General features: G+C 42.2%; 1 protein-coding gene across 1 annotated transcript; it reads left to right on the plus strand.

Annotated features, from left to right (window-relative positions):
- The first annotated feature begins 1,490 nt into the window (after positions 1-1,490).
- LOC110710213 lies at positions 1,491-2,666 on the plus strand. Its single transcript, XM_021888485.1, has one exon. The coding sequence runs from the start codon at positions 1,491-1,493 to the stop codon at positions 2,664-2,666; it is 1,176 nt and encodes a 391-aa protein (XP_021744177.1).
- The last annotated feature ends 8,475 nt before the right edge of the window (positions 2,667-11,141 follow it).

The following is an 11,141-nucleotide window of genomic DNA, read 5'->3' on the forward strand; positions in this document are numbered from 1 at the left end:
TCAACATCTTTATATGCATCATCCTCCCTTGCAAACGGACCAATCAAATCCAAAATGACAAGAGATCGACAATTAAGCAAACATTCAGGTATCGGAAATAATATACTGCTAATGACTTGTACCACTTTTTGACGGAAAGTATCTTGACCGTGATTATGCGAGTAGTTTAGGACCTCAAGTTTCGGGGAAGTCAGATTTTGTAGGATGTAATTGAGTTTGAATGTGCTAATAGTGCAGAATTCAAGGCGAGGGACGCCAGTCCAGTGGTGGCGCTAACGGTGTGATAAGACGGAGGTAGAAATGGCGGATTTGATTGGAAGGCGAGAGAGGATTTCAGTGAGGATATCGTCTGGAAGTGAGCTCAATCGATCTTGCCCTCCGCCCAATTCCATGAAGGATTTTCTGTTTACGTTCTTTGGCTTGCTTGTTAACCTCAAAGGTAGTTTTTGTTCGAGTCATCCGATTTAGATGAGCAGACGAATATTAAGGTTAAAATTTTGAATCAATTCGGATAAAATTTAAAGATATAAAAGTATTTTAGAATTTTATTCGTGATAAACTTTCTACTTCCTCCGTTTTTAATTATTTGCAACAAAGGACAACTTCACGCATGCCCAGGCAAAACTTTTAAGAGTTGTTTAGTTGAATAAAAGTAGGTAGTGGGGTATGTAATTAAAGAGTTAAAAAAAGAGGGAAAAAATCTGATTTTTTTAATGAAAGAGAAAGTGGTCCAACTTTTTAAAAAAAGGTGGACCCTTTATCAAATTTTTGAACCACTTTTTTTCCCTCTAAAATTTTGTCACCCAAATTTCAAAAAAAACCAGCCAACACCAAAAAAAAGCCCACCATTTCCCACGAAATTTTTCCCACCCTTTTCCAAAAGAAAGCATTTCATCCAAATTTCCCCCCCCCTTTGAAATTTTCATTTAAGGAGGGGTATATAAACAACCTTCCCAACAGTGTATCAGCATAAAAACAGAGTTTCCCACAAATTACAGACCATACTTGTTCTTCCAAAAGATTACATAATTAGTAATGACTAAAACCTAAATTAGTCCTAAGTTAATTGCAGCATCAGCTCCATAATTCTGGTTCAACAACAGCACAACAATAAAAAAACAGCCCCCCCCCCCAACTTCATTACCAGGCCTAAAATCTGGGGAACTCAACATCATCAGCATAAATATCATGGCAGCTAGTAAAGATGATGATTTTTTTAGCATAGAACAAATGCTTAATGATGAAAACAGAATGGGACACAGTGAAGCAAACAATATGCAAGGGACTGCAGAACATCAGATTGATGGTGGCATGCATCAACAGAAAAGCAGAAAACAGCTCACTGTTGCCTAGAAAAGGGAACTAGTAGATGGTTATTTGTTGAAGCTAGGGGGGGACCTCTGCCAAGAGGATATATAACACAGCAAGCCAACAAATTTAATGTTCACAGATCCACAATTCAGTGACTCTTTGAGGACATTAAATCCCAGATGGCAAAGGGGAATTTGATAGATATCAGAATTAAGAAGTTGGGGAAAACAGGACCAAAACCAAAGGTCTACACAGATGAGTTCCTGCAATCAGTCCCCTTGTATAAGAGGACCACTGAGAGAAGCTATGCAGCAGCTCTCAAAACACCACATGTCACAATCCACAAACTGAAGAAGCAAGGCAGACTCATAACACATACAACCACAAACCATCCATACCTGACAGACATTCACAAGGTAGCAAGATTGAAATGGGTGCTAAGTCATCTAATGCCTGCTGAAGTAAATGGGGAACCAAAGTTTATGGACATGCAACAAGTTGTCCATATTGATGAAAAATGGTTCTACTTGAACTCAGAAACCAGGAGGTTCTACCTCCTACCAAATGAAGCAAACCCATACATGTGCCAACAGTCCAAAAGGTTTAAAGTCAAGGGCATGTTCATGGCAGCCATTGGGAAGCCTATTTTTAACCAACAAGGAGAAGTGATACATGATGGAAAGTATGGTATTTATCCATTTGTGTATGAAAGCACAGCAAAGAAAAAAAGCAAAAACAGGGAAGCTGGTGTGGTGGAAATCAAAGCAACACAGAATGTCAACAAAGAAGCCATAAGGGCAATGCTATTGAACCATGTAATTCCAGGCATCAAAGCTAAATGGCCTTCCAATCTACCCAAGGACATATGGATACAATGGGATAATGCCAGACCCCATCAAGTTCCTATGGATGAGGAATTTCAGGCAGCCTGTCAGTCAGATGGATTCAACATTCAATTCATATACCAGCCCCCTCAGTCCCCAGATTTAAATGTGCTAGATCTAGGGCTGTTCAGTGTGATACAATCACTACAATACCAATCATTCCCAAAGAATTTAGTGGAACTCATAGATAGGGTTAAAGAAGCATATGAGTTGTTCAACCCAGTGTTGAACAAATATTGTTGGATAACCCTACAATGCTGCATGGAAGAAATACTCGATCACCTAGGAGGGAATAACTTCACCCCACCACACAAAGGGAAGAAGAGGCTAGAAAGGATTGTGATGCTACCAGAAATTTTACAGGTGGACAGGAGGGTGGTTCAACAAGCTGTTGACTACCTCAACACCATTTTCATATCAACTGATCAAGCAAATGAAGAAGATGAAGGGATGCAAGTTGATGCAGACTAAACACAGCAACTGACACATGTAGAAGTTTTAGTAAGACTGCCACACATAACCAGTGGAAGTAAATGAAGCAGCAAGAATCATTGTATGTAATGGTTTCTGGTTTTTTTTTTTTTTTTTGTTCATTACTGTAGGTTAATCATTAGTTATGTGTATTTTGTTGTAAGTCAAGCCCATGAATATTGTATGGCAGTCTAAGCTAGCTTCATTTGGATATTGTAAAATGTTTTGGGGAAATTAATGATTAACATTATGGAAGATTTATTACCAACTAGGGACACAAACTAAGCATCATAATCCAAAACAGGGAAACAAATAAATCCATCAGAGGGTTTTTAATTTTTTCACAAAAATTACATAATTGGTTCCCTCAACAACAACTGTTATTTCAAGTTGTTGGAGCTAATCCAAGTTATGAATTGGTTGTATCAAATGAGTCCCTTCATCATATGGTTTTCCCAACCACAACACAAAAAAAAAAATCAAGGGACTCATTAACTGGCTAAGGGACATATTGCTGTTTAGGGGACTCAAAAAGGTTAATCATCATTCACCAAATCACTACTAAATCAACTCAGGCAACCAACAACTCTGAACTCCAATGGCATAAGAATCCCTTATTAGTTCAGCCTCCAAGTTATACTAAATGAACTCAGGCAAATAATTCAACACAACACAGAGCATGATTATCTGAAACAACTTCTCAACCCTCCAACAGGCTACAATAATTGTGAAGAACAGTAAACACAACAAGCACAACATAAGTAGGGCAACCAACATGCAACTGAGGCTACTAATCACAGGGCATTTGAGCCTTCCAAACATACACAACACATCCTAATAATTAGGCAACTATGAATCTGCAAAGCTATTAGCAAACCCAACGCAGCATAACTCAAACTAATAATCATAAAAAATGACATCACATGATGTTTAAACCCAACAATTGCAACAATTAGAACCATTAACTGCCAATACACCAGACAAACCCAGGAAAGCCAACAACAATCAAAATAAGGCAAGACAACACAAATCAGTACAGCCACTCCATTTCAACCATTTAATTCGAATAGATCCATTCAAACCATTTCAACCATGTAACATCAAGTCAGGAAAAAAACCCTAAACCCTAGAATAAATGAAATAGTAAAAGAACAAGAAAATGATGAACCAATTAATTCGAGGGTAAGAAATGAGTTACGCTGCTAGATTAGTAGGAGAATCAAGCTACGGCGCACAGCTTTCAGCGCTCTCAGCAGGAAGGGACTCAGATCTCTGCCTTTTTTTGCCACAAGCGACATCCTTCGCCCTAGATCTGACATCAGCCCAAAAAATAGTCGTTCCCTCTTCAACAGCTTTAGGAGGCGAAACGGCAGGAACAGGGGTTCATCATCATCGCTGTCCAGAATGATGACTTCTGGAACAGTTTTGGTACAACCCTCACCAGCCTTACCCAGATCTGGGTTCTTAACAACACAAGGCTCATCATTGGACTCATATGGGGTCAGTTTCGCACCCCCCCTGTCCTACTGTCACGGTCCGAGTGGTTTGACACCGGATCGAGCGGCGTGTTCTTATCTTTTAGAAACAAGAACGCAAGCCTAGAGTGAGAGAGGTTCGTGGGCACAAAGCAACACGGACTAAAGGTATCTCAATGAGGCAATCGTTAGTAACGAGTGCAGGGTCGGGGCTTGTGACGGCCGATACTTCGAAGCGGGCACAAGCGGAACCGACAAGGATGTAGGCGTCTTTGAGAGTCTCTTGGTTTGGTGGGGAGCTTTAAAACAAGGCAAGCACAATATCTATAAAGGCTTAAATCAACACACAAGTCTTAAAGCAAGGCAACCCGAATAGGAGCTTTTTCATTCATTCAACCATCGCTCCACATAGAGCTTTATATTGTTTACATGGATAAATACTAGTGAACACTGAAATGACAGTAACACAATAATCTCCTCTAGCGCCTAAACTACTTACACGAATACATTGAAAGTCTAACATAAACTAAGTAAAAACATAAGAAAGCAAAATTCATGATGAAAGAGGTTGGATCCTAACACCTACCCCCCTTAAGTTGTCGACGTCCTCGTCGACTTACAAAATATGACTAAGGAGACTAAAGTTCTTAATCCTTAGGTCTCTGCTGAAGAGGTGATGCGCTGTCTGCTCCTGATGCTGGCTCGGTTGCTGATATTGCGGCTTGAGTCTTCTTGATCTAGGTGGTAGGGCTTGAGGCGGCTGACGTGAAAGACTGGGTGTATCTTCATCCATGCTAGAGGTTCGACCTTGTACGCATTCTTCCCTATCCGTTTTATGATGCGGATGGGGCCTTCGTATTTTCTGATCAATCTTCGATCTATTCCTCTCAAGAACTTCAGTTGTTCGGGTAACACTTTCACCATCACCATATCCCCAACATCAAACTCCAACGGTCTTCTGTTTTGATCAGCCCACTTCTTCATTCTCCTAGCTGCTCGCTCCAAGTAGGCCCGAGCAATCTCTGTGTTTTGCTCCCACTCCCTTTTGAATTCTCGAGCTTGAGTACTTAGTCCGGCCTCGGTGTCTGCTACTGTGTGAGGCAAGAGAGGTTGTTGGCCCATGGTCAGCTCGAAAGGGCTCTTATTTGATGAGGAGCTCTTTTGGGCGTTGAAACAAAGTTGAGCTACATCGAGGAGTCTCACCCAATCCTTCTGATTGGCATTGACGAAGTGGTGCAAATATTCATCAAGTAACCCATTGAATCTCTCCGTCTGCCCATCTGATTGTGGATGATGACTTGATGACATATTGAGTTCTGACCTCATCATCCGAAACAACTCTGACCAGAATATGCTTGTGAATCTCGTGTCTCTGTCACTCACTATACTCTTGGGGAGTCCCCAATACTTCACAACGTGCTTGAAAAATAATGAGGCAGTTTCTTCAGCACCACATGCCTTTTGCATTGGAACGAAGGTAGCATATTTTGAGAATCTATCTACAACCACCATTACTGCGGAGAGCTGGTCCACCTTTGGGAGGCCACTGATGAAGTCCATGGATACACTAGGGATTGGTAACGGTTCAAGGAGCCCACCGAATTTCTGTCATTCGACCTTGTCTTGTTGACACACCAGACAAGTTCTTGTGTAGTTCATCACGTCCTCTTTCATCCCCGGCCAATAGTATCCTGTGTTCAGTAAGCTGAGTGTCCTTTGCCAACCCGGATGACCTGCCCATCGCGTGTCGTGGCATTCCCTCAAGAGCATCTTTCTCAGACCACCTGCTCTAGGGATGAAGAGTTTCTTTCATTTTGTGTAGACGAGTCCGTCTTCCATCCAGAAACGTCTAGTTTTCCCTTCTTCAATAAGTTTCTTGATGGTTCCTGTCATCGGATCATCTCCTAAGTAATCTTTGACTTGATCACGCACAGAGGTAGCGACGTTGCTTGAAGTTAAAGGGGCTAATCTTTGTAGGGGTGCTAGGTCTGCTCGCCTGCTCAGCGCATCTGCTACCCTGTTGCTAGCCCCTGTTCTGTATGCAAACTCTACATCGAACTCAGCTAAGGATTCTTGCCATCGAGCTTGTCTTCCCGTCAACTTAGGCTGAGAGAGAAAGTGGGTTGCAGCAGTATTGTCGGTGCGGACGATGAACTTCGAGCCCAACAAGTAATGTCTCTAGCCCCTAAGGCAGTGCACAATAGCTAGGAGTTCCTTCTCTTGTGCTGCATACTTCCTTTCCGCACTGTTCAACTTTTGACTCTCGAATGCAATGGGATGGCCATCTTGGAGTAATACTCCTCCCTAGGAAAAATTGGAAGCGTCTGTCTCTACTTCAAAGGGTTTGTTGGGGTTAGGGAGAGCGAGGAATCGCTCTCACACTACTGAATCTTTCAATTTGAAAAGCTTTTTGCTGTTTCTCTGACCATTCCCAACGGCGATCCTTCTGCAAGAGGTCGTTGAGGGGATTGGCTAACTTGAAGTATCCCTTGATAAATCTGCGGTAATAATTTTCCAAGCCTAGAAAGGACCGAAGCTCGGAAGTGTTCCTTGGATCTTTCCAATCCTGAATTGCTTGTATCTTCTTTGGATCCATCCTTATGCGGCCTTTACCTACAAAGTGTCCCAAGAACCCAACTTCTTCTTGGGCGAAAGCACATTTTTCTCGCTTGACGAACAGATGATGTTTTCACAGCTTCTCAAACACCTTTCTCAAGTGGTCGAGGTGTTCTTCAAAGGTCTTGCTATAGATTACAATGTCATCCAGGTACACCACTACAAATTTGTCGAGAAATTCATGGAACACCTGATTCATCAAGGTGCAGAAGGTTGCGGGGGCATTGGTCAACCCAAACGGCATAACTAGCCACTCAAATGCTCCATATCTCGTCACACATGCGGTCTTCGGTTCATCTCCTTGAGCAATGCGAACCTGGTGGTAGCCAGATTTCAGATCCAACTTCGTGAAGAACATTGCATCCCCTAGTTGATCGAACAAGTCCGCCACCAACGGAATGGGGTAATGATTCCGCACTGTGACCTTGTTGAGGGCTCGGTAGTCTATGCACAATCAGAGGCTCCCATCTTGTTTCTTCTGGAAGAGCACGGGAGCTCCATAAGGAGCTTTCGAGGGGCGGATGAATCCTGACTCTAGTAAGTGTTCCAGTTGCTTTCTAAATTCTGCTAGCTCGGGAGGGGCCATACGGTAAGGGCTTCGAGCAGGGGGCCTCGAACCAGGAACAAGTTCAATCTCGTGATCCACAGCCCTCCTAGGAGGAAGCACCTTCGGGAGCTCCTTGGGGAGGAGGTCCTCAAATTCTTTGAGAAGCTTATCTAAAGCTGCGGGGATTTCATGAGGGGCTTCATCTTCTTTCACTAATAGAGTAGCAAGGAATGTGGGTTCGTTCCTTTTCAACTCCTTTTTTAGTTGCATTGCCGAAAGGAGGGGGCCTTTAGACCCTTTTCTCATCTTACAAGTCTTGAGGAGGCAAGGCTGTTGTCCAGCTACTAATACTGACCCCAGGTGGGGCATCGGGACAGCTTTACTTGCACGTAGGAAGTCCATACCGAGTACAAGGTTAAAGTCATCCATGGTGGCTACAGTGAAATCCAGGTTTCTGCTCCAGTCCCCCAGCTTTGTTGGGATGTTCCTTGCAACCCCATGAACTGGCTTGGCGAATGAGTTAACAACTTTCATACTACCCCCTTCTTGAATCGGCTTCAGCCCCAATCTTCGAGCTTCTCCTTGGGATATGAAGTTATGGGTGGCCCCGGTGTCAATAATCGCATTGCCCCTCCTCCCATTCACCAACACTTCTACATACATCAACTCAGTGTTTTTGGACCTCTCCTCGGGCTCTTCCTTTCCCATGGCGTATAACATGTGCACCGCGCCCAACCTTGAGGGCTCTTCCTCATCGGGCTCTACCTCGCATTCTTCTTTGGTCTGTTTTGACTCCACCGTCATCGCCGATAAATTCTTTTGGAGACTATCGATTTCTCCCTTATGACGGCATTCGAACCACTTGTGAGGGCCCCGACAGAGGATGCATGTTAAGGGTATGTCCCGTTGAGAAGGTTGATGTGCTTCCCTTACTCGATGAAGAGGCAGCTCCACTCCTTCTAGAGTCGTCCCCCACAGTCTTGTTGTACCTACTTCCAACATTGTTTGAGCTAACTTGGGAGGCGGGGTGTTGGCTTCTAGGAGTGCTTGTTGCTTGTCCATTGTTCCCCTTCTTCTAATTAGGGCCCTTATCGGGTGAGTAATCCATTAACTTCTCAGCTGCTGCTATAGCACCAGCTAGAGTGTCTATCTTTTGGCGCCAAATCTCACGTTGCGCCCAATCCTTCAAACCTCGCACAAAGTTGAACAACCGATCCTTCTCTGACATATCTTGGATCTCTAACATGCACGCACAATATTCCTTCACATATTCTCGGATAGAAGTCTTGTGGTGTAAGGTGGTTAACTTTGTGCGAGCCACGAACTCGGTGTTATCCGGGCAGAACTGGTTCTTGATCTCCTTCTTGAGATCCTCCCAACTATCAAGCGTGATTCGTTTTGCTTGAATGTCGGCATATTTGGTGCGCCACCACAACTTCGCGTCCTCCACTAAATACATGGTGGCAGTATCCACCTTGAAGGGATCCTCTATTTGACAAATCCGGAAGTATTGTTCCATGTCAAAGATGAAGTTGTCGACTTGCTTCGAATCTCTTGCCCCATCAAAGGTTTGGGGCTTGGGCGGCTTTATCTTTTTACCCCCACTGCCCCCAAAGTCGTGATGAGCCTGCATAGTGGCACACTTGTCGAGTGCCTCATCAGCTAGTGCCTGGACACAATTCAGTTGCTCCAATAGTCCATCTACTGTAGAACGTAGATTGCTGATTTCATTATCCTGCTTGATCACAATATCTTTGAGCTTGGGCACCCTTTCCTCTAGGAAGGCCCATTATTCGGACTTGCCCTCAAGCCAGGCCAGCCGTTGTTCGAAGGTGTATTCGAGATTATCTTCCATCACTGGCGTGCTACTTGAACACGAGTTTAGGCAACGATGCAGCGTTGGCTCTGATACCAACTGTCACGGTCCGAGTGATTTGACACCGGATCGAGCGGCGCGCTCTTATCTTTTAGAAACAAGAACGCAAGCCTAGAGTGAGAGAGGTTCGTGGGCACACAGCAACACGGACCAAAGGTATCTCAATGAGGCAATCGTTAGTAACGAGTTTAGGGTCGGGGCTTGTGACGACCGATACTTTGAAGCGGGCACAAGCGGAACCGACAAGGATGTAGGCGTCTTTGAGAGTCTCTTGGTTTGGTAGGGAGCTTTAAAACAAGGCAAGCACAATATCTATAAAGGCTTAAATCAACACACAAGTCTTAAAGCAAGGCAACCCGAATAGGAGCTTTTTCATTCATTCAACCATCGCTCCATATAGAGCTTTATATTGTTTACATGGAGAAATACTAGTGAACACTGAAATGACAGTAACATAATAATCTCCTCTAGCGCCTAAACTACTTACACGAATACATTGAAAGTCTAACATAAACTAAGTAAAGACATAAGAAAGCAAAATACATGATGAAAGAGGTTGGATCCTAACACCTACGCTTCATATCCAAGTACATCGCAGTACGGGTTCCAAACAAACGCATCTTCCCACTGCGTTTGTCACACTTATAGGTAGCAATGACGCCGGAATTGGGGTTTTTTTGTCTGAGGAACTTATTTTCTGGGTTTCAAGTTGAAGAGGGAGAATCGCAAAGATTAGGGTTTCAAGTTGAAGAGAGAGAAACAGAAACGGGCACTGCTTTGGGAGAAGGCAGAAAGTTCGAAAATGAAAAAACGAAACATAATAAAGGTTGGAAGATGTAATAGAGCTTCATTAATGGCGGTGGTTGAGAGCTGCATTGATGATGGTAGGTGAGGAGGTGAGGAGGTGAATGAATTAGGGTTCCTCAATTGTTAATGGAAAAAGGGGGAGGGGATTCTGATTTTTGGTGGGAAGGATTAGGTTAGGATGTTAGATTATAGAGTTTATTAATCATAGTTACATTTTAGGTTAGTTTCTAATCAGTTTTTTTAAGGGTAATTTCGGAATTTTACATACCCTAAACTTACTATAAAGGGAAAAAAAAAACTTGTTGCAAATAATATGGAGCGCCCACTTTTAGTAATTGTTGCAAATAATAAAAAACGGAGGAAGTATATTTTTAATATATTTTATAAGTATCATATTTTTACATTATAGAGTTCTTCTTAAAAAGTACATTAGATTAAATTCTTTTCGTTTTAATAGATTACCCCCTTTTTTTTTTGGAATAGATTACTTAGATTTGTATACTATTTATATACTCATATCAATTTTGACATGGTTTGGCTTGTTTTGGGTTAATGGGTCGGATTTGACTTTTTATAACTCAGCTTGAATAGATTGATAATATAATAGGCGTAAATTCGGACATTCATTGGCGGAGCCAGCGTGGGTCCTGGTGGGTCACGTGACCCACCAAGTCCAAAAAAGAAATTTGTTAATATTATTCTAAGTGCATATAAATTGCAAAAAAATTTGCAGCTTAGTTGGTAATTCATTCGCATAGGGATGTCTCCTTGTTAGGTCGTGGGTTCGATTCCCATGTTCAGCATTTTACCTTTTTATAGCTTTTCTATTTCTTCCCCTTTTCTTTTACATTTATTTTAGCTTTTCTATTTCCCCCCTATTCTCTTTCAATATTTTTTAATATTTCACATTTTCTATGTTTTTATTTTCGATCTGTTTGTTTTTTTTTAAAAAAAAAATTTTGACCTCTTTTTCTTTTAATTTCACTTTCCTCTGTTTCTATTTTGCCATTATGGACTTATGGTACAAAGCCATTGTGAATTTGTGATTGGCTTCTTATTCAATCTTTCCCTTCTTTTCTTATCATTCAACCTTTCTACTTTTCCCTTTTCCTATAATTCTAGTTTCTACATTAATTAAATTTTAATTTAAAGAT

Source organism: Chenopodium quinoa, unplaced genomic scaffold (genome assembly GCF_001683475.1).
Source record: "Chenopodium quinoa cultivar QQ74 unplaced genomic scaffold, ASM168347v1, whole genome shotgun sequence".
NCBI classification, from domain to species: domain Eukaryota; kingdom Viridiplantae; phylum Streptophyta; class Magnoliopsida; order Caryophyllales; family Amaranthaceae; genus Chenopodium; species Chenopodium quinoa.